This window comes from Rana temporaria, chromosome 2 (genome assembly GCF_905171775.1).
Source record: "Rana temporaria chromosome 2, aRanTem1.1, whole genome shotgun sequence".
Taxonomy (NCBI): Eukaryota; Metazoa; Chordata; class Amphibia; order Anura; family Ranidae; genus Rana; species Rana temporaria.
Genome location: NC_053490.1, coordinates 173,188,491 through 173,213,695, shown reverse-complemented (window position 1 = coordinate 173,213,695; position 25,205 = coordinate 173,188,491). Strand labels below are relative to the sequence as shown.

General features: G+C 43.0%; 1 protein-coding gene across 2 annotated transcripts in view; it reads right to left on the bottom strand.

The window, feature by feature from the left end:
- Positions 1 to 25,205, bottom strand: part of NDFIP2 (Nedd4 family interacting protein 2) — a 138,114-nt gene that overhangs the window by 16,905 nt on the left and 96,004 nt on the right. For both annotated transcript variants that reach the window (XM_040341430.1, XM_040341431.1), the window contains one exon: positions 8,350 to 8,416. In XM_040341430.1, coding sequence (XP_040197364.1) covers positions 8,350 to 8,416 — 67 coding nt within the window. The remainder of the gene's footprint in view (positions 1 to 8,349; positions 8,417 to 25,205) is intronic.

Below are 25,205 nucleotides of genomic sequence, written 5' to 3'. Positions count from 1 at the left end.
ATTCTCCCATGAATTTAAGCTTTCCTTCCAACGTATTGAAGAATTCATCTTTTAAAATCCACAAAATGACTAAAGACTAGGGGCCAGATTCTCGTAGATCCGCGGATCTTTGCGCGGGCGTAGCATATCCGATTTACGTTACACCTCCGCAACTTAGATGGGCAAGTGCTGTATTCTCAAAGCACTTGCTCCGTAAGTTGCGGCGGCGTAGTATCCAGCTGATGCATATTTCAGCCCGTCATAGATTTTGACATGCCTCTATTTATTTATTTTGACCACACACTTTAAAAATGAATGTAATGGTAAACAGTTCCCCCCCCCCCCCCCACTTTAACCACTTGCCGCCCGCCCATTGCAGTATGACGTCGGCAAAGTGGTTTGAATATCCTGACTGGACGTCATATGACATCCTCAGGATATTGAGCCCGGGGGTGCGCATCGCGCGATCGTTGTTGCAGGGTGTCAGTCTGACACCCCGCAACAACGATCCGACGGAGACTCTTTACCACGTGATCAGCTGTGTCCAATCACGGCTAATCCCGATGTAAACAGGAAAAGCCTATCAGTGCCCATCCATGCCGCCTATCCGTGCCCATCCATGCCGCCTATCCGTGCCTATCCATGCCGCCTATCCGTGCCCATCCATGCCGCCTATCCGTGCCCCTCCATGCCGCCTATCCGTGCCGCCTATCAGTGCTACATATTAGTGCCCACCAATGCCACCAGATCAGTGCCACCTCCTCGGTGCCCATCAGTGCCACCTTATCAGTGCCCGTCAGTGCAGTACCATCAGTGCCCATCAGTAAAGGAGAAAACATACTTATTTACAATGTTTTATAACAGAAACAGAGGTGCTCAAATAATAATAATACAGTGTAGCATGACCGCGCAATTATCAACAGCGCTGAAAGCTAAAAGTTGGTCTGGGCGGGAGGGTTTATAAGTGCCCTGTATGGAAGAGGTTAATGGGTTCTCTGCATTAAAAAGGTTAAAAACATTTTCACGTCAACTTGCTACAGCCCCCCCCAAAATACTTACCTAAATCTAATCTCAACCCATCATTGTGCTCATCTGCAGCAGCTCTGCTCTCCCCTTTTCTCACAGGAGGCTTGGGAGCAGCAGGGGCCATTGGCTCCTGCTACTATCAATAAAACCCTGTGAGGAGAGAGCGGGTTGGGCTGAGCCCTGCTGCATGTGTCAATAGACCAGATCTGCTGATAAGGTAGTATAACTGGTACTATTGTACTGGGCCCAGGCCTTGTCAGCTAAACAGGGCCCAGGGCAACTTTATTGACCATTTCTGCCTAAATTAATAAATGGGTTTTACTAGACCACATTCCCGCTTCAACTTCCTTACCAGGGTTTAAAGTACATTTCCCTGGGTCCCATCAGGTCAACAGTGAGGTCCAGGAGGTGGGACTTTTTTTTCCGATAATGGAGCATAGGGGGATAAAAGTGCCGCTGTTTCGCTGCACCTGGGGGGGGGGGGGGGGTTTGGGGGAGCCCTGCCAGGAAGGCTGTATGGGCCTTATCATTTCAAGCAGCGACTAGGGGCACTCATGAGCATGCATGAGTGCCCCTATAGCGATCTGGCTGAATGTTTTGTACATACATAATACTGGAAATATAAATTGTCTCAAAATCTAATTTAGTATATATTCAGCACATTTGTCTTTGTGATTGGCTCATCTTAGTAATACACATTAAATAAAGATATATCACACACAAAGAGGTAACTCAGGGGTTGGTTTGTGTGTGAAAACTGAACCTATGTCTCTGGCCAGCTAAAGATAAAGGGCCAGATTCACAGAAAAAGTATGCCAGGGTATCTACTGATACTCCGGTGTACTTTCAAATTTGCCGCGTCGTATCTTTATTTGTAATTCACAAACAAAGATACGACGGCTTTTGGCTAGATCCGACAGGCGTACGGCTTTGTACGCCTTCGGATCTTAGGTGTAATTTTCCGGCGGCAGCTGGGTGGAGCGTTTTCCAGCGTCGGGTATGCAAATTAGCTGATTACGGCGATCCACGAAGATACGCGCGTTCGTCGCAATGTCTTACGTCGCCGCTAGTCGGTTTTTCCCATCGCAAACATAAGCCTGCTTTTTCATGGCTTTTAGAACAGCCATGTTAAAGTATGGCCGTCGTTCCCGCGTGGAATTTAAAACATTTTTTTTGCACAAGACGTCCGGGAATACGAAACAACGTAACGCACGTCGCCGTTCAAAAAATACGTCGGGGCGCCGTAATTTCGCGCAAAGCACGTTGGGAAATGTTCACACGGAGCATGCGCAGAACGTTTGGCGCGGGAACGCGCCTTATTTAAATGGTACACGCCCCATTTGAATTAGGCGGGCTTGCGCCGGACGGCTTTACGTTACACCGCCGTAAGTTTACTCGCAAGTGCTTGGTGAATCAGGCACTTGCGCTGAAAACTTGCGGCGGTGTAACGTAAAGACGATACGTTACGCCGCCGCAGATCTCTGTGAATCTGGCCAAAAGTTAGTATTTACATTGGGTTAAATAATTACTAGTACGCCAATCATTACCGCTTATTATTTCAAACAGAAATTCAGTGTGCCGCAGGGAGATGCCAAATCATGCATTACGGACAAGAAGGCTGGAGCCAAACCATAATTCTTACTACAGTTTATATTCTGACAAAGCAGCTAAAGTAGCATAATATGGGTAAAACATTTCATTTTTCATTTTAAAAGCATTTCAAAATTCATTGCATGCTGTACGTTTTCCTGGGAAAAGCAGGTTTTATAACTTGCTTAAAACATATAAAAGTTCTCATAAATACGTTTTATTGTTGCTGAACTATGACTGCTATAGAGATTTTATCTATTTTTTTCCACAGTAAGTATTAGACAGGCTGCCTTCATCCATCATTTTGATTGAAGAAAGCAAGTAGCAATCACCACATTGATGAAGCTAAGAGTGTCAGAAGAGATACCAGCTGTACACGGCTATGTTATGGGCAGCAATATACCCAGAATGCACCGTGTCCTCTGGAAGACCTCTGTACCTGCTTCATTCCACACTACACTCTATAAGGAATTCTGGGCATCTGTAGCATACTAAACACAGAAATAAAAATAAAAGCAATTACGCAGCATAAAAAGAGGGAACACAAATTCCTTCTTTGTTTAATGGAAACTTGGAATAGGGAAACACAGAGCCAGACACTGTTGACTGCTGAAAATGCTAGCCACCTGGCTATTACCAATTGTGCCAGCAACAGGAATGCCACACACCAAGATGCAAAATAATAGTCTTTCTTTACTAAAGCCACACGCAGGGATAACATTTACTTGCTACCAGCCCCTTCTAACCCATGCTGAGAGTCCCCACCCCCCCCCCCCATTACCTGATGGAGCCAGGAGTACCCACCTAACTTCCCCATCCAGATCCCTTACCACCACTGGTTCCAGTGTGGGAGTGCTGAGAAGGTGCTCTGAGACCACCCCCCAGTGATGACATTAGTCCTACACCAGCAGCCATCCAATAGAAAGTGTTTACATCATGCAGGCAGTGACATGGACATCTAAAGAAGGATCCCAAGAAGGTAAACAGATGAGGAGAAGAGGCTGCGGCGTCACGCGACCACATAGTAATGTAAGAAAAATGGGCATTTAAAAAGTTTTTTTTTTCCCCCCATCAATAACAGAAGGGGGTGGGCAGGGAGTGACACTGATCCTGAAGTGGGGATTTAAAACAGTCAGCAGGAACATGTTCTACTCTCATATGTAGAGTGCCAGGCATAGTGGTGATTTCCCTATGAGAAAGAACTGTGCCAACTGCAAAACATGTCAGAATAGAACCTCTTGAAAAAGAGCTGTGCCTACCGCAAAACATGTCAGAATAGAACCTCTTGAGAAAGAGCTGTGCCTACTGCAAAACATGTCAGAATAGAACCTCTTGAGAAAGAGCTGTCCCTACCGCAAAACATGTCAGAATAGAACCTCTTGAGAAAGAGCTGTGCCTACCGCAAAACATGTCAGAATAGAACCTCTTGAGAAAGAGCTGTGGCTACCGCAAAACATGTCAGAATAGAACCTCTTGAGAAAGAGCTGTGGCTACCGCAAAACATGTCAGAATAGAACCTCTTGAGAAAGAGCTGTGCCTACCACAAAACATGTCAGAATAGAACCTCTTGAGAAAGAGCTGTGCCTACCGCAAAACATGTCAGAATAGAACCTCTTGAGAAAGAGCTGTGCCTACTGCAAAACATGTTAGAATAGAACTTCTTGAGAAAGAGCTGTGCCTACCGCAAAACATGTCAGAATAGAACTGCTGGCTATTTTTTAGTAACAGAAGACTATTATTTTGCATCCTAGTATGCAGCATTCCTGTTCATGGTACAATTGATTGCATTGGTGGAGATGAACCGAGCAAACACTTGAGATTTGATTGTAGAGTGTGGTATCGGATCGACATGAAATATTTACCACTGGCTATTATGTTGACTCTCTGGATGCCATACCTTTATTAGCCCAAAAGTAGTATGCTGATCAGGAGACTTACAAGTCCCTAACTACATTCTGCTTCAAGGATCAGCGGCTCAAAGTATTGAAGCCAGAGGGTCGGCATGACAGACAAACAATGAGAACTGTCAAAAAGAACAACTCGGCAATGACGATCTCAAGACAATTTTCCTGAATAAATTCAGAGGAAACCCACTCGTGTGTGTGATCTAGCATTTACATTTTGCCTCTAGCAGGTATAAACAAATGTAATTACACAGAGTGAAACTTGCCTTAGGTTTCATTATATTTTATTGCTTTAACAGTCATGCCTTTATTTAATATCTGAGTACAAAAACAATTATCTGCAATCACGCTTAATAAGTTTGAAGCATTTTAGTGTAGTTGAACCAATTAACAATAAATTCAAATTGGTTACTACAGATTATTCATTTTGTCTTTCTAAATAAAGCCCATGTGGGATTGTATAATAAGGCAATGCCAACATCAAGAATTATGCACCAAGAACATTCTCAGGAATGTCATTTCTGAACAATGTCTGAAAAAAAAAGTGGCTGAACATGGCAGTTTTACCAAGTTTTATTTTCATGAAAGCTCCAGCGTTTATAAAAATGAAATAAATTAAAAACTGAAAACCACTTTTTGTCCTGGCATTAACATGGCAAAGTTTGAATCCAATTTAATTTATTTGTGTTTAGATCTACACTATGGGCCAGATCCACAGCCCAGCAGCGCTCCCGCGCCGGACGTACTGCGCATGCTCCCGACGCTTTTTTCCCGACGTGCATTGCGCGACGTGACGTCATTTTTTGAACAGCGCGGCGCGTAGCGTATTTCCGTATTCCCGTACGTCTTACGCAAACGACGTAAAATTAAAAAATTCAACGCGGGAAGGACGGCCATACTTTACACAGCAGTACGCCTGCTGTGTAAAAGTAGGGCTGCCTCACAAAAGTGTAACTAAGCGACGGGAAACTAACGTAGCGGCGACGTAGCGAACGCGAAAAAGCTTTGAGGATCGACGTAACTCCTCATTTGCATACCCGACGCTGGATTACGACGCAAACTCCCCCCAGCGGCGGCCGCGGTACTGCATCCTAAGATCCGGCAGTGTAAAACAATTACACCTGCCGGATCTTAGGAATATCTATGCGTAACTGATTCTGTGAATTAGTCGCATAGATAGAAACAGGGATACGATGGCGTATCAGTAGATACGCCGGCGTATCCCTTTTGTGGATCTGGCCCTATATTACCAAAAGTATTGGGACACATGTCTTTACACTCACATGAACTATAATAGCATCCTAGTCTTAGTCCGTAGGGTTCAATATTGAGTTGGCCCACCATTTGAAGTATAACAGCTTCAACTCTTCTGGGAAGGCTGTCCACAAGGTTTAGGAGTGTGTGTATGAGAATGTTTGACCATTCTTCCAGAAGCACATTTGTGAGGTCAGGAACTGTTGTTAGACAAGAAGGCCTGCAGTCTCTGTTCTAATTCATCCCAAAGGTGTTCTATCGAGTTCAGATCAGTGTAGGCCAGTCAAGTTCCTCCCCCCACAAACTTACTCATCCATGTCTTTATGGACCTTGCTTTGTGCACTGGTCCAAATCATTTGGTGGGGGGATTATGGTGTGGGGTTGTTTTACAGGGGTTGGGCTTGGCCCCTTAGTTCCAGTGAAGGCAACTCTTAAGGCGTCAGCATACCAAGACATTTTGGATGATTTCATGCTCCCAACTTTGCTGGAACATTTGGGATGGCCTCTTCTTGTTCCAACATGACTGCACACCAGTGCACAAAGCAAGGTCTATAAAGACTCTTCCTCCACCAGTATGGGGTGGAGGAACTTGATTGGCCACAACCCGGTAGAACACCTTTAAATTAGAGCAGAGACTGGGAGCCAGGCCTTCTTGTCCAAAATCAGTGCCTGACCTCACAAATGCACTTCTGGAAGAATGGTTAAACATTCCTATTGACACACTCCTAAACCTTGTGGAGAGCCTTCACAGAAGAGTTGAAGCTGATATAGCTGCAAAGGGTAGGTCTATTCAATATTGAACCCTACGGACTAAGACTGGGATGTCATTAAAGGGGTTGTAAAGTCAGAAGGTTGTCTTAATGAATTCTATGCATCAAGATAAAAAATCTTATGTGTGTAGCAGCCTCCCCAGCACTCCCTAATACTTACCTGAGCCCCATCTTCCCATATCTTTCCAGCAAGGTCTACGAGTCCCTTGGCCTCTCCCACCTGATTGACTGAGACACAGCAGCGGTGCCATTGGCTCCCACGGCTGTCAATCAAGATCAGTTAGGCAATCGGGAAAGAGGGGGTGGGGTAGAATGGCAGCTCCATGTCTGAATGGACACAAAGAGCTGCTTAGTTCGGCTCACGTGCCCCCATAGCAAGCTGCTTGATGTGGGGGCACTCAACAGGAGGGAGGGGCCAGGAGCAGAGAAGAGGAGGATCTGGGCTGCTCTGTGCAAAACCATTTAGTTCATGTGCGTGTGAAGGCAGTTGTCCCAATACTTTTAAAATATAGTTTATGTGTGCTGCTTTACCTGCCAAAAGATTTGTGATTCTGTTTAGCCATAGCCTCACTCATCAACAACACATCCTGCTCACTGCATCAGTATAATCATCCATGTTCAATGAGAAGGTATATGCCTAAAAAGCATAAATATTTAAAAAACAACTTGGATCCTCTGTAGATTTTTATTTTTTAATCCTCTCTATTTTGTTTGCTGGGTTATTCTCAAAATACATTTTCATGTCTGGCGTCATCCTGCTCTAATCCACCACCACAATGTCATGTCTCGTTTCACCATGTTCTTCATGTAGATGTTGTCTCTTCTGGGGGCTTGCAGCTGGCCCTCTGATGACATGCATGCATCAGGTGGCTGGCTACAAGAAGCAAGATGAGACAACCGGTAGACTGATAACACGCAACCACCCACGTGCTTAAGAGTTTTGGGGGCCCTACAGAGATGCGTGATTGGCACGTCATTTTCTCCTAGTGCCATGAAGGGACAAGGAATAAGATAAGAAAAAATTGTCTGATTGTGGGAGAGAAGGGGGGAGGATAAAATCCTCTTCAAAAAAAGTTAAACTTTTGAAAAAAAAATGCACATTTTCTTTGAAGGTAAAAAAAATGTATATGTATGTATGTATGTATGTATGTATGTATGTATGTATGTATGTATGTGTATATATATATATATATATATATATATATATATATATATATATATATATATATATATATATATATATATATATATATTTCCCTAAGGAGCCTACAGAACATTGTACCTGTGATGAGCAGATTGTGGGTGCAATCTCAGGCTCCTCTCAGGATAGCCATACACTATACGGGCGGGCAGGCAGTTACCTGAGAGCAGGAAGAATCAATGAACTACCAACTACCAGCAGTTCATTGACAACTTCAAGCGGTTGGCCGTAATGGCTGAGGGTACTTATAGCCTATCCATTTACAAGAAACTGAGAATGAATGGCGTGGCCATGTGAGTGGAGCTCCAAATTGCTGTGGTGTTTTTAAATTGTGACAGTCAGTGCGGGAAGAAGATCGGGGAGAAGCTTAGGATTGTGATGCAGATTCATGTAACATGTTTCAAAGGTAAACTTATCTTTTAAGCAAGACGAAGTAGCGATCTTCCAGGCTGTGCATGTGGCAGAGATGTGTGATAGCCAAGACTGGATGAATGCAACTATAAATATTTTGGCAGGTAAAAGAGAGTGCAAACCTATTTATGATGGCTGTGTATTTAGTTTTTGTGAAGTGTTCCATTTTAAGGGTTTAAAATGACACTCATCAGTCAGCTGCATAAATACTCACCAAGTACAAGGAATATCCACCAAAGCCAGTATTGTCCATTGAAATATCCAGTAAAATAGTCAGAGAACTGAAAAAAAAAATAGAAGAGTTCAGATAAGCATTCCAAAATGACAAAAAAAATTTAAAAAAAAGATACATAAAAGCTAAAGCCTGGTACGCACTTTCATTTTTTTTTTTTTTCGCTCAACCCAGTGGGTAAAATAAAAAAAATACTCATTGGCGGAGAGCGCTGATCGGGAGTCGGCGGGCTACTGTTTTTTTTTTTTTGAACCGGCAAATGTCTCCCGACATTCGGCTCATATGTACCTGGCTTTATCCGTAAACTGAAAATTATTTGTACAAAATTTGTGTTACAATTGATTTCAGGCTTTCCAAAAACATATTTTCTAAAAACTTGTACTATTATGGGTCATAGTTCCTAAAATATTAACTTGGTACCAGAAAAGTTAAAACCTTCTGCAGATTAGGGTTAAAAAGCACATCGGCTAGTTACTTGTTTAAGCATCTGACCACTATCCAACTGGACTAAGGCCCTATATGGTTACTGTTTAGTAAAATGATAATTTGAAGCCTACCCAGGCACACTGTTGAACAAAAAGTATGACTAAGAAACTGTTGTATTGTTATGACTCTTATTTGTGCTTTATTGTGTATCTTTGAAAAATACAATAAAAAACATTTGAAAAAAAAAAAAGCACATCGGCTAAATACATTGGGATTGCACTCATTTTCCCCAGAACTAGGTGAATATGGTGAAGCTTCATTTCGTAAAGAATACCAAATCAGGTGCAAGAAAAAAAAAAATTGATGATGGAAATCGGAGAAGCTTTACCACTTTTACTAAGGTCTGGGGGAAATTTGTGCCAACTGCACTTGCAAAAGTGCAAAGCCTCTGAAAAAATGTACTTCTTAGGTAAGACGTCATGAAAAAATGGTGGGTTAAGATAGAAAATACACTATGTAATGCACGATTGAGAAATATAATTTGGAACCCTCCACAGTACAGAACATTAGACAAGAACACTCATGCACTGACATGGAACGCACTAAAAATATGGGATATGACGTACAAACGGGAAATACAATTCACCCATAATAGCACTGAAAGAAAATGAATATTTTGCACCGGGGAAAAAGGTAATTGCAGGAAACTGGATAAAAAAAGATAAGGCACAACTAAGAGATATAATAAAAAAAAAGGAAAATTATAAAATTTCAAGAGTTAAAGCACAACAAAGATTTAATGGTGATAAATGAATGGCGGTATCTCCATTTTGTTAAAGGTTTACCTCAACCAATAAGATCAGGAGAAGATCTCACACCGCTGGAACGGATATGTACAGTAGATAATACCAAAAATAATATATCAAGGTTATATCAATTATTGTTAACTATGGATGAACTGGAGATCCCGCAATACATAAAAAAAGTGGGAAAGGGAGTTAGGGTCAGAGAGAGATAAAATCACTATAAGAAAATTTTTTGAAACTAACCCATGGCTCGGCCGTAGACAGAAAAACTGCACAAATGAACTACAAATGTTTAATAGGGTGGTGCGCAAATCCAATAAAACCAGTAAATACCAACTGGGTAAATCGGCGGAATGTTGGTGAGGTTGTAAGGCAGTGGGAACGATGACCCACTTGTGGTGGGACTGCCCTAAAATTAAAAAATATTGGGAAAAGTTTTTACATTTTAGAAAGGAAATGACTAAAAAATAAATACCAGAAGACCCGTGGACAGTCCTGTTGCATGGAGGGGAGGGAACAGTAAAACAATATAAGGAATTAGTGACTCTGCACCTGCTAAATGCAGTAAAAAGACTCATCCCTAAAAAGTGGGAAGAGGTAGAAAGCCCATCAATTTGGGAATGGATTGATTCGGTAGAAGAAACCTATAATATGGAACGCTTGAGGTAAAGTACGGAAGGAAAAAGTGTAGGGTTAAAAGATAAATGGGAGTGTTGGAAAGAGTTTAAAAAAACATGGAGCTATGCGGAGGAACTAAGAGCTTAGATCTGCAACGGGGATAGAATAAGATTAAAAACAAATACAGAAATCAAGTAAAGAACATGGGTTCAAGCGAGGAGGTGGGGAGGGATAGGGAGGGTTGGAGAGGGGGGAATGGGAGATAATTAGGTTTAATATATTGCATAAATAAATTTTTATACTTGTCGTAGAATGTTGTACTTTGTACTGATTTTGTTAAAATAAAATAAAGAATACAAAAAAAAAAAAAAAAAAAGGGACTTTATGCACATGTGCGTACTGAGATACTCCAACTGAACCCACTGTAACACAAAATGCTTGTTTTGGTGAGTAATCACGTGCATTTCTGTGCGCTCATAGATATATGACAATTAGAAGCATATACCCATAAACTATTAATTTTTTCTGGCCACTAGAACATATTTATGGAAGTATGCACATGTTTAAATATGTATGTGCATAATTATGCCTCCAAGTTCTTCTCTGGATGCAGGTTTAGAGCATGAATGCTGCTTTGGAATACAAATCCAAACACCACAATATACATAATGCATTGGCTGAAATCGAGCAGCATTCAAAATAAAATGCCTCTAAAAGCAGCATTTTTTTTTTTTTTTTAGTTGTTGTTTCTTGTCGATGGGCATAAGGCCTTAAGCCCCAGTTCACACTACTGCAACTTATGTTCTGTGTGCGGGCAGCATATTCACTTCAGTGGGCTGCCCTACCTGCAAAAACACAGGGAAAGAAGTCCCTGGCTCTTTTACGTCAATCGCGACATGCCGAGTGGTTTGGTGTTCATGAAAACGCAGTGTTTGCCGAAAGCTGGAGGCCCCATTAAGAATTAATGGCACCCCAGTGTGTCTGCTAAAGTGCAACCCTATTTGCAAATATGTAAAAAAAAAAAAAAGGCTCAGAGCAGATATAAAGGCCTATTGCAGTTATCAGGAACAAAAATACAATCTGGATGTAAGGCCAGGACCCAACCTTTATTTTCCTCCCAGATAATAAACAGTTTTTGATCTTTTTTGTCAATGTACTCCTACTATCGCCCACAAACCTACAATACAATTACCAACCTATCACCATGTTTCAGCATCTTGTGCGTATGGGTGTTACAGAAGCTTGGTAGTGGTACCCTATAGGGCAGGCTTCTTTTTTCTGAAGCTTGCTTGGCCAAAATTGGAGCAGTGTAAGGTCCTGCTGAAACTGCTCCTTTGCATAAAAATTGATTGCTCAATGGACTTTTGTCCAAGGAGTCTTGTTGGAAAGTTTTTAGTTGGATAGTAACAGCAGCCACTTTTTGAGTATTCCAACAGCTGGTGCCAGTCAGAATAAAACAGCCTGCCAGGGAATTTGCCCATCTTTGTTCAGTCTGCAGGCTAAACTAAAGAAATCGTTTAGTGTATGACAAGTATTTACACTTTGAAATTAGTAGTTGCAATCTTAACCACTTCCTTACTGGGCACTTAAACCCCTTCCTGACCAGAGGACTTTTTGCGATTCGGCACTGCGTCGCTTTAACTGACAATTGCGCGGTCGTGCGAAAGTGGCTCCCAAACAAAATTAACGTCCTTTTTTCCCCACAAATAGAGCTTTCTTTTGGTGGTATTTGATCACCTCTGCGGTTTTTATTTTTTGCGCTATAAACAAAAATAGAGCGACAATTTTGAAAAAAAAAAAAAATAATTTACTTGTTGCTATAATAAATGGCTCAATTTTTTTTTTACGTTTTTTTTTTATCCTCAGTCTAGGCCGACACGTATTCTACATATTTTTAGTAAAAAAAAAAAAAAAAATCGCAATAAGCGACTGGTTTGCGCAAAAGTTATAGCGCCTACAAAATAAGGGACAGAATTATTATTTTTTTTATTTTTTTTTACTAGAAATGGCGGCGATCTGCGATTTTTATTGGGACTGCGACGTTATGGCGGACACATCGGACACTTTTGACACATTTTTGGCGCCATTCACATTTATACTGCAATCAGTGCTATAAATATGCACTAATTACTGTATACATTTTTGTTTTACTAGAAATGGCGGCGATCTGCGATTTTTATTGGGACTGCGACGTTATGGCGGACACATCGGACACTTTTGACACATTTTTGGCGCCATTCACATTTATACTGCAATCAGTGCTGTAAATATGCACTAATTACTGTATAAATGTGACTGGCAGGGAAGGGGTTAACACTAGGGGGTGAGGAAGGGGTTAAATGTGTACCCTAATATTAGTGTTCTAACTGTGGGGGGAGGGGGGTTACTGGGGGGGGGGTGACCGATCTGTGTCTCTATGTACAAGAGACACAGATCCGTCTCCTCTCTCCCCTGACAGCACCGCTGTCTGCGAGAGCCGGGAATGAGAGATGATCTCATATGTAAACATATGAGATCATCTCTCATTGGCCGCACAGATCGCCTAGGAAACGGCCGTTTCGATTGGCCGTTCACGGCGATCTGTGACTGGCTGTGTCCAAGGGACACGGCCAGCACAGCAGTTCCCCGCTGCGCGCTCGGGAGCGCGCGCGGGGAACGTGCAAAGGGGCGGCCGTAAAAAGACGGCCTGTTAGAGATTGGGAGCCGCGCTGCGGCCGTACAAAGTCGTACGGCCGTCAGCAAGTGGTTAAAGTGTCACTAAACCCACATTATAAAAAAAAAAAAAAAAAACGACATACTGTTCATACTTAATCACTATGAGATTCATTTTCTGTATTCTGCTGCGAAAAAACCTGGTTGATCCGGCTGCTCTCTATCTCCCCCTTATGTTCATGTTCTCAATTCAGCTAGGGATTTTGTTGCTGTGGTGGCAACTCTGCACATGCTCAGTTTTCAGTGAGTTTCTATGCTAAGAACTTCCTCCGTATCACATCTGAGCAGCCCATGTGACTATAAAGTCACACTGGTGGGCGTATACACAGTGGTAAATGACAGCCCACTTCCTCCTTCCTCCTCCATGCCCACCAATCAGACCACCAAATTCACTGCTCCCGAAAAAACGGGCGTTTTTAAAACTTTTTTTTGCATTGATACATGTCCCCAGGACAGGACCCAGGTCCCCAAACACTTTTTAGGACAATAAATTGCATATTAGCCTTTAAAATTAGCACTTTAGATTTCTCCCATAGACTTTAACAGGGTGTTCCGCGGCTTTTTGAATTTGCCGCGAACACCCCTAATTGTTCGCCGAACAGGCAATGTTCAAGTCGAACATGAGTTTGACTCGAACTCGAAGCTCATCCCTAGTGACCAGTAGCAGAGGACTAGAAGCTCCTCCTGCTTATTATTCCCTGCAGACAGGCTGAGAAAGAGCTGGGTCATGTGACGGCTGTTTATTGATTAGGAAAACGGTACTTAGATGATTTTTTTATTAAAATAATTACAGTGCGATCATCCACATACAGAAATATAAGGGACAATGTAAATTAAACAGCGTGTGTTTAGTGCTGCCCATGAACTCTTTTCTATGTTATCTTATCAGTGCATCTACACAGGCTTGTTTATAGTAATTTCTAGGCAGTTGAGTTTAGAAGCATTTTTTGGAAAGCAAAAAAAATGCGTTCACAACGAATGTTCAGAGGCGTTTGAAATGCCGAAATGCCTGTAACAGCTTGTAAACGCGGTAACTCGCGTTTATTTCATTTACAGGCGTTTTTAATGGACATACATTTTTGATTATTTGAAAATAAAAATAAAAACGCTTCAAAAAGCACAAACGCAGCATGTAAACTCGGCAAAACTGACGTTTTTAAAACGTTGGTTACTATCTGTCAAGTCTATCTGTCAAAATCTGTAAATCTTTTAGGAGAGGTTTTGAAACGTTCCGTGTACATTAAGCCTAAGGCAGCAGATGGTGCTGACTTACAACTCATAATGTTAGTTTTATGTGTTGTACCCAACTACAAGTACGCCTCAAGAAGTCATTCATTAGACATTTCCTCGTATACACTTATGGGGAGCATTAGCAAAGTATTACTGGTATATCAAATACAGTTATTAAAAAATTGAATAAATATGGATAAAGTCATATCAGAAATTAGTTTCGGGTAAATAGAACTCAAATGTGTAGTAATAAAAATAAAATAAAAAATGGTATAAATGTATAATATATATTTACATTGTAAAGCGCTGCATAAACTGTTGGTGCTATATAAATCATGAATAATATTCTATCTCTATAGATATCCATCTCTCCCTCTCTCTACATCTCTCTCTCTCTACATCTCTCGCCCTCTCTCTCTCCCTCTCTCTCCCTCTCTCCCTCTCTCTACGTCTCTCTCCCTCTCTCTCTCCCTCTCTCTACGTCTCTCTCCCTCTCTCTACGTCTCTCTCCCTCTCTCTACGTCTCTCTCCCTCTCTCTACGTCTCTCTCCCTCTCTATCTACATCTCTCCCTCTCTATCTACATCTCTCCCTCTCTATCTACATCTCTCCCTCTCTATCTACATCTCTCCCTCTCTATCTACATCTCTCCCTCTCTATCTACATCTCTCCCTCTCTATTTCTCTCCCTCTATCTAGATATAGAGATAGATATACGGGGGCAGATCCACAGAGATCTGCACCCGTGCAGCGTATCAGAGATACGATACGCCGCCGTACCTTACCTGGCTTTAGTTCGAATCCTTAAAGATTTTGCGCCATAAGTTACGGCGGCATAGTCTATCTCTGGCGGCGGAATTCAAATCAGCGATTAGGGGGCGTGTTTCATTTAAATAAAGCGCGTCCCCATGCCGAATGAACTGCGCATGCACCGTCCCGAAATTTCCCGCCGTGCATTGCACTAAATAACGTCGCTAGGACGTAATTTTTTTTAACATAGACGGCCATACTTAACATGGCAAGCCTAACTATACACCGCAAAACACCAGCTTTAAAGAGGAGTTCCACCCAAATTTGGAACTTCCTCTTAACCCACTCCTCTCCCCCTTACATGCCACATTTGGCATGTAATTTTTTTGGGGGGGGAGTGGGGGCTTCAGCACGAGTGGGACTTCCTGTCCCACTTCCTCCTTCCTGTAGGCGACTAAGCTTAATCGCCTTCAGGAAGTGGCTGCTGTAGGCGATCGCCTAGGACACGTCACAGGTCCTAGGCGATCTCCTGGCCAATTACACGGCGCGGCGCCGCGCAGTGCCGCTCGCGCATGCGCAGTGGGTGCCCGGCCGTGAAGCCGAAAGCTGTCACGGCCGGGTGCCCACACTGAAAATGAAGACGCCGGCCGGGGAGGGGGGGAGAGGAGCGGAGCCCCGGCCGGCGCGTCGCTGGAGCGCTGGAGCAGGTAAGTGCCTGTTTATTAAAAGCCAGCAGCTACACTTTTTGTTGCTGCTGACTTTTAATAAACATACAAATGGCTGGAACTCCCCTTTAACTATATGTCGGAACTAGAGATGACGTAAAAGAATGCGACGGCCGCGCGTACGTTCGTGGATCGTCGGAAATAGCCAATTTGCATACCCGTCGCGGAAGACGACGCAAACTCCACCCAGCCGACGCCGAAGTATTGCATCTACGATCCGAAGGCGTACGAAGCCATACGCCTGTTGGATCTAACCCAGATGCCGTTGTATCTTGGTTTGAGGATTCAAACCAAAGATACGACGCGGGTAATTTGAAAGTACGCCAACGTATCAGTAGATACGCCGGCGTACTCGCTCTGTGGATCTGCCCCATTGTATTTATTGGCGTATAACACTCACTTTTTTACACTGAAAATAGAGGGCAAACTGTGCCTGCATGTTATACGCAGGGGGCTGTGGAAAGTTATTTTTTCCTGAAACTTCCCTCTAAAAGTTAGGGTGCGTGTTATACGCCGATAAATATGGTATACATCTCTATATATTATACACACCATTGTATAAAGACTGTTTTAGGCTGGGTTCACACTATCTTTGCATGCGGCTCACAGTAGAGGTCCGATGTGTGGCCATTCACCATTTCAGCCTGAATATTTGTCTGAATTCGGACCTAAAACGGACCAAAAGGCGCACAGGAATAATGTGCAAATTCGCACCGGACCCGCAGCGGAGAGCTGGTCAAAATCTCCTGCCATTGTGAATTGAATACAGAGAACCCACATCCAATTTGTAATTGTGTGAACCCAGCCTCGAAAAGACATTTATAGCAGGAGCCACATGAAAATAAATTACATTAAATAAGCAAGAAAAACAATCAAGTAAAGTAAGATCAAATACATCTAAGTATGGTTTACTTTGTAATGTCTTGGAAAATGATAAAAATTATATATATTAAAAAAATAACAACAACAACAACATACACGCAAATACAGTGTATACATTGTTCACAATGGATGTTGAACGTAAAATAAGATCAAATAAATCCAAGTATGGTTTACTTTGTAATATCTTGGAAAATAATAAAAATTATATATACTAAAAAAAAATAATAACAACAATAACATACACAGAAATACAGTGTATACAGTGTATACAGTGTTAACCATGGATGTTGAACGTAAAATAAGATTAAATAAATCCAAGTATGGTTTACTTTGTAATATCTTGGAAAATAATAAAAATGATATATACTAAAAAAAAAAAAATAATAATAATAATAATAATAATAATAATAATAACAACAACAACATACACACAGATACAGTGTATACATTGTTCACCGTGGATGTTGAATGTAAAATAAGATCAAATAAATCCAAGTATGGTTTACTTTGTAATATCTTGGAAAATAATAAAAATGATATATACTAAAAAATAATAATAACAACAACAACAACAACACACAGAAATACAGTGTATACATTGTTCACCATGGATGTTGAACGTACACTTGCTCTTGTCAAATTGCTGTCACTTTGCATCGACTTGCACTTCATGGCCTAAAGATTTCTCAGCGCTGTGCGACTCCAAACATTATCCCCAAAGCCACACTGCTTTAATCTTATCAGAACGGGATGTTCGGCTGACCCCTTAAAAGAGAAACTTTTGACCTTCAGCAAACCCCCCATTGCTATCTGCTGCCAAGGATACCAACCTCAAAGGCTCAGACTCATTAAAGTCTTTTCATTTCCAAACTAGATGCTCCTGTATTTGGTTCCCAGCAGAGAGCAGAACATGGCTAAATGAACCTTAAAGTGCCGCTTGAGCCCTGTTGCTGGCCACGGTAGATAGTTTTGTCCTCCGCGCGATAAGGGAATATGAATAGGCACACTTTGATTGATACTGCGGTAGGCTGTACGCTTCACTGATAACACGACACATCAAACGTCTTTAGTATTCATCGTTCTCACACTTCTCGTACCACGCGCTTAAATAGCTTCTCATAAGACATTATCAGAATACAATTTTTACAGGCTTTCTTTCTAGGTCTGTAGAAATTAGCTTTAAGTGAAATATACACGGTACAGAACACAGCAGTTTATGTAATCCGCCTTTGTTGATCACATTTCATAGGCTTGTTTATTAATATGGCTGGATATTGGTTCCAGTTTAAATAACAGTAACATTGAGCGTTTTTGAATGTCCTTGGTGCCGTACTGTTAGTCTCCGCTGTTCTAATAAAAAAAAGAAAAAGTAGCACAGAGGGAACGCAATGTTCAAACATGTTAGTAGTTGAGCTTTTCAATGGTATTTTGTCATCATTACGCTCAGTGTAACTGCACCTTGGTATGTACGACGTCAATCGGAAAAAAATGCATTCTTCTCGGTTTTTAGCCTAATTTTTTCTTGCTTTCTTTATATATATATATATATATATATATATATATATATATATATATATATATATATATATATATATATATATATATATATATATATATATATATATACACACACACACACACACACACACATTATATATATATATATATATATATATATATATATATATATATATATATATATATATATATATATATATATATAAAGCCAATGTGCATACCCAGTACATAACGCCCTCACAAACTGCGCTTGGTGACTCCTCCCACATCACAAGGATTTGGCAGCACCGTTCAATCAAAGGAGGATACCAATGCATAATGCAATTTTTTTTTCCTGCCTGAACTTTGACACTAATAGCCAGATTCAGAGTGGTTTACGCCGGCGTATCAGTAGATACGCCGTCGTAACTCTGAATCTGCGCCGTCGTACATTTAAGTGTATTCTCAAATTGAGATACACTTAAAGAGGAGTTCCACCTAAAAATGGAACTTCCTCTTAACCAACTCCTCGCCCCCTTACATGCCACATTTGGCATGTAATTTTTGGGGGGGGGGGAGCTTCAGGAGAAGGGGACTTCCTGTCCCACTTCCTCCTTCCGCCGAGGGGCTGGAAAGGCGATTAGCTTAATTGCCTTTTCACAGCCCCTCCCTGTAGGTGAGTGCCAGTCCAATCGGACGGCGCCGCGCCGCTCGCGCATGCGCAGTGGGTGCCCGGCCGTGAAGCCGAAAGCTGTCACTGCCGGGTGCCCACACTGAGAATGAAGACGCCGGCCGGCGAGGGGGGGACGAGGAGCGGAGCCCCGGCCAACGCGTCTCTGGAACCGTGGAGCAGGTAAGTGTCTGTTTATTAAAAGCCAGCAGCTACACTTTTTGTAGCTGCTGACTTTTAATAAACTTAAAAAAAAAGGTGGAAAACCCCTTTAAATGTAGCTAAGATACGACAGCCTGCGCCGTCGTATCTTAGCTGTCTAGTTCCGCCGGGCGCTAGGGGCGTGAACGCCGATTTACGCCTAGAATGCGTAAAATCAGCGAGATACGCCTATTCACGAACGTACGCTTGCCCGTCGCAGTAAAGATACGCCGTTTACGTAAGGCGTTTTCAGGCGTAAAGTTAGTCCAACAAAAAGCTGGCCTAGCCAATGTTAAGTATGGACGTCGTTCCCGCGTCAAACTTTGAAAATATTACGTTGTTTGCGTAAGTCGTCCGTGAATGGGGCTGGACGGAATTTACGTTCACGTCGAAACCAATAAGTCCTTGCGGCGTACTTTGGAGCAATGCACACTGGGATATGTCCACGGACGGTGCATGCGCCGTTCGTTAAAAACGTCAATCGCGTCGGGTCACGATTCATTAACATAAAACACGCCCCCCTGTTCCTCATTTGAATTAGGCGCGCTTACGCCGGCCCCATTTACGCTACGCCGACGTAACTTAGGAGGCAAGTGCTTTGTGAATACAGCACTTGCCTCTCTGACTTACGGCGGCGTAGCGTAAATACGATACGCTACGCCGGCTCAACCATACGCCGCCCTACGTGAATCCAGCTACAAGGAAACAATTCTGCACACACACCTGCTGTTGGAGGCATATGGACAATTACTTTTTATAGAAAGGGTAGGGAAAAATAAAAGGGTGTGTGATAGGTGGCATTTAAAAAAATTTGGAAACAAAATTTAACTTAGACTGGCCATACATTATGAAATTCTCTTGTTCTATGTCCTTCACATTAACCTTCAACTACTACACTCTGTTGTCAAAAGTATTGGGACAATAAAACAATCGCGCAACCACTAGTGAATAAAACTAAATAATGTGTCAAAATATCTAAAAAAAATAAGTAAATAAAAATAAATATGTATAAATATATACATATTTATATTTATTTTTATTTATATTTATTCACTTCTTTTTTTTTTATATTTTGACACATTATTTAGTTTTATTCACTAGTGGTTGCGCGCTTGTTTTATTTTTCATGATTTTGGGGTTTTAAAGGGGTTGTAAAGGTAAATGTTTCCCCTAAATAGCTTCCTTTACCTTAGTGCAGTCCTCCTTCACTTACCTCATCCTTCCATTTTGCTTTTAAATGTCGTTATTTCTTCTGAGAAATCCCCACTTCCTGTTCTTCTGTCTGTAACTACACACAGTAATGCAAGGATTTCTCCCTGGTGTCTAGAAAGCCTCTTGAGGGGGCAAGCAGGAATGTCAGGATGCCCACTAACACACAGCTCTTTTCTCTATCTGTAAAGTAGAGAGCGTCCTGACCCTCCTGCTCGCCCTCCAGGCGTTATTTTTAGCGTTATAGCGCCTGCAAAGCGCCTCAGTGTGGAAGGTGTCTTAAGGCATCAGCATACCAAGACATTTTGGACAATTTCGCACTCCCAACTTTGTGGGAACATTTTGGGGATGGCCTCTTCCTGTTCCAACATGACTGCACACCAATGCACAAAGCAAGATCCATAAAAACGTGGATGAACGAGTTTGGGTGCAGGAACTTGACTGGCCCACACAGAATCCTGACCTCAACCCGATAGAACACCTTTGGAATGAATTAGAGCGGAGACTGCAAGCCAGGCCTTCTGCTCCAACATCAGTGCCTGACCTCAAAAATGCGCTTCTGGAAGAATGTTTAAACATTCCCATACACACACTCCCAAACCATGTGGACAGTCTTCCCAGCAGATTTGAAGCGGTTATAGTTGCAAAGGGTGGGCCAACACAATATTGAACCCTACGGACTAAAGCCTCGTACACACGATCGGACATTCAACAAACTTTCCCTTGGATTTTTGTCCGAAGGGAGTTGTCCGGTCACACCCATAGCATACACACGCTCAGACTTTTTCGGCAACAAACACGAACCTAGTGACGTTTCAACGTATTGACGAGCAGTGGCGGTTCGTCCATAGAGGGCGCTGGAGCGCCGCCCCCTCTGGCTCTCACCGCCACTGAGTGAAATAACATAGATTCATGCATTGCACGAATCTATGTTATTTTCGCCGCTGCCGCTGTTATTCAGATGGTCGGCGCTCAATGTCCGGCCATCTGAATAACGCCAGCTGGTTGGCTGTAGGGAAATGTCTATCAAAGCCAACGGCTCTGATAGGCTTTCCCAATACAGCCCAGAAGCTTATTCTCGGAGCGCACAGACTGTACGCCCCTTGAATAAGATGACAGGCGTCTCAGCCAATCACGTTGGCCGGTTCTGGCTACCTGTAACCTGATTGGCTGAGACGCCTGTCAGTCATCGAGGGCGGGAGAAGACATCGTGGGACGTGGATGCCTGACTCCAGTAAAGGTAAGTGCCGGGGGGACGCAATTTACAGGGCAAAGTGGGGACAATTGGCACAGCGGCGACCATTAAAGGGCACAGTGGCTGCGTTTAATGGCATGGCACAGTGGTGACAATGTATGGCACAGGGGCTGCGTTTAATGGCATGGCACAGTGGTGACAATGGATGGCACAGTGACTGCGTTTAATGGCATGGCACAGTGGTGACAATGTATGGCACAGGGGCTGCGTTTAATGGCATGGCACAGTGGTGACAATGTATGGCACATTGGCTGCGTTTAATGGCATGGCACAGTGGTGACAATGTATGGCACAGGGGCTGCGTTTAATGGCATGGCACAGTGGTGACAATGGATGGCACATTGACTGCGTTTAATGGCATGGCACAGTGGTGACAATGTATGGCACAGTGGCTGCGTTTAATGGCATGGCACAGTGGTGACAATGTATGGCACAGTGGTGACAATGGATGGCACAGTGGCTGCGTTTAATGGCATGGCACAGTGGTGACAATGTATGGCACAGTGGCTGCATTTAATGGCATGGCACAGTGGTGACAATGTATGGCACAGGGGCTGCGTTTAATGGCATGGCACAGTGGTGACAATGTATGGCACAGGGGCTGCGTTTAATGGCATGGCACAGTGGTGCGAATTGATGGCACAGTGGTGCGAATTGATGGCACAGTGGTGCGAATTGATGGCACAGTGACTGCGTTTAATGGCATGGCACAGTGGTGACAATGTATGGCACAGGGGCTGCGTTTAATGGCATGGCACAGTGGTGCGAATTGATGGCACAGTGGTGCGAATTGATGGCACAGTGGTGCGAATTGATGGCACAGTGACTGCGTTTAATGGCATGGCATTGATGGCACAGTGGCTGCATTTGATGGCATGTAACAGTGGCTGCAATTGGGCACAGTGAGACTGCAATTTTTTTTTTCCTTTGCGCCCCCCCAAAAATTTTGAGCACCAGCCGCCACTGTTGACGAGAGTTTAAAAGAGGAAGTTCAATTCTCCGGAGTCACCCTTTGGGCTCTTTCTGCTAATCGAGAGTTAGTAGAGGTTTTGTCTGTGTGCATTCGCGATTGTACTTTGTACAAAAGTCCGATTGCTTGCTGTACACACGGTCAGACTAGGCACCATCGGACTTTTGTTGACGTAAAGTTTGTCCGTTTGCAGACCAAACTTTTTGTCCAGTGAAACCCGAAAGGTGAGGCGGAGGTCAGCAGGTACGTCGATTTGGCCCATCGCCATAACGTCCTTAAGAGCGCCATCGGCCCCAATAGTTGGGATCTACCGAGAGGCACATCTGTACTCCATAGCATGGAGTTGGGATGGGTGAGAGCCAACCACAGCTTCTCAATTTATGTCCATCTATTGTATGCGTGAAGAGTACACCAAGAAGCCACCGGGCGCAACTGAGCTGTCAGGTAGTACTTGGCTATGTTGGGAAAGGCAAGATCGCCTTGGCCGCGGGGGGCGTACAATATTGATCTAGCAATCCTGTGTCTCTTGAAATTCCAAAAAAACCTGAGCAAGTCACCCTGCAGGGATCTGAAGTGCACGGCTGGGATAGGGATAGGAAGGGTCTCAAAAAGATAAAGGAGTTTAGGTAGGATCGCCATCTTAATGGTCGCCAGACGACCAAAGAGGGATAACTTTAAGGTTTTCCATTTGGCCAGAGAGGTCTTAATAGACTTATATAGGGGAGGGAAGTTAGCCTTGTATAGGGTTTCATAAGAGGGCGAAAGATGGACACCTAGGTATTTTAGGGTGGAAGTCTTCCATGTGTAGTTAGTTAAAGGATTGGGAGAAAGAAGACAAAGTCTGAGGGGCCATGTTAAGGGGGAGGGCTTCTGTCTTAGAGTTATTGATCTTATAACCCGAAAGAGTACTGTAGCGATCTAATTCTACATGTAAATTCGGAAGTGAGACAAGGGGCTGAGTGAGTGTAAGTCCCTAGTACGGACTGGGATGCCATGAATTTTCGGATTCTGCCTAATATGGGCTGCTAGGGGTTCAATACATCACAAGGAGGCAAACTGAGTCCTGACTAAGGTCGAAGGGGATGAGTACAGGTGAGTAATGGCTTGTAGCAAGGGACCCTTTACACCGGCTCGGTGGAGAGTATTAAAGAGGAAAGGCCAACCCAGCCTATCAAAGGCTTTTTCCGCATCAAGGCTCAAAAGCAGCGCCTCGGACCTGTTCCTGTTTGCTACCTCCACAAGATCAATAACTCTCCGAGTATTGTCCCAAGCCTGTCGGAGGGGGATGAACCCCACCTGATCTTTATAGATCAGCGACGGCAGAAAGTCGTTTAATATGTTAGCTAGTATCTTAGTAAAAATCTTTACGTCTGCATTCAAAAGAGCAATCGGTCTGTAGTTCGAGCACAAAGTAAGATCTTTTCCTGGCTTAGGGATCATTGTGAGAAAAGAGGTCTGCATGTCCCTCGGAATAAATGTGTTAGTCATAAAAGGAGTTGAACAGAGGGGTGATATGGGGAGAAGAAGTGGCAAGAAGGTTTTATAATAGAGGTATGGTAGACCGTCGGGTCCAGGGGCCTTGTTGTTGGGGAGGGATTTAACCATGTCAATTACTTATTTTTCAGAGATAGGGGAGTTAAGGCTAGTGAGGGCGGAAGGGGAAAGAGTGGGAAGGTCGCAGTCCACTAGGTAGGAATGGATGGCCCGGGATAAATCAGGAGGGGGGGGGGGTTATGTGGGACACTCGGGTCATTGTACAAGGCAGAATAGTAGTCATGGAAGAGCTGGGCAATGTCGGATGGATGGGAGTGGAGAGTGCCATTTGCGTCTTTAATAGATGTGGGTGTGGAAGTGGCCGCCCGGTCCTGAAGTTGTCATGCTAGGATGGTGTGCGGCTTATTTGCCTTTGCAGATTTGAAGGATTTGAAGCATGCTCTCATTGACTTCAATGTTAAATTTTTTTTTTGAAAAAGTGTTAAAAAGCGTAAAAAATAATAAAAAATTGAAGTCCCATCATTAGCTGAAAGAGTTGAACATTTTAAAAGTTGAATGGTTTTAATAGCTAAAAGTATGCAGAAGTTACGCAGAGCCAAAAAACGTACGGAATAAAATTAAGAATAATAAAAAACGAATAACAATACTGGGAATGCTTGGAAGCATTCCCACCAACAAGGCACAGGTGCCAAATTGTAATTGGAACGCACAGAGGTTTAACATGGGCCCCCACACCAGGAGAGCAAGCCTGGCGGGCATAGCGTGTGTATCTCTATGGGTCTTGTATCACATCTAAAAAGGAAAGACTATAGCTGCCAGTAGAGGAAAAAGTTAATCTTAGCTGGAATAAAGTCAATATCAGCAGACAGGAACATAATATCTATGTTATATGGGCATCCTGGCCCTTCAGAGCCCAATCCAGATGGCACGGCTCTGACCTTGGTTCCCATGGCATTGGACAAGACCTAATAAAACCTCTGACATAAAAAAAGTGCACAGAGCTGACTATTTGTACTAAAAGATCTTCCCCCAGATGCGGCATTTCTTTGCATGCAGCGTGATTATTGGGGCCGTAAAAGATCAAACCACAAATTGAACAGATCCGTCTTCGCACCGAGAATTCTGAGCATTTCAAAATCGACCCCAAGAACATTAGCTGGACATAAATGCTCTTTATCGCCATTTACTTGGTAATAAATATTGTATCGTTTAGGACCAACATACAAGAGCCTTTTTTTCTGTATTTTACTGGTAAATTCAGGTATCGGGCGTAAAAACTAGATTCTAACTCTCATAATGTAAAAATACAGCGCTAAACTCTGTATTCGCCCAAAAAAATCTGGCATTTTCATGCTCAAACACAGATCTTTCCAGAACAGTGGAGAAATATAAAAC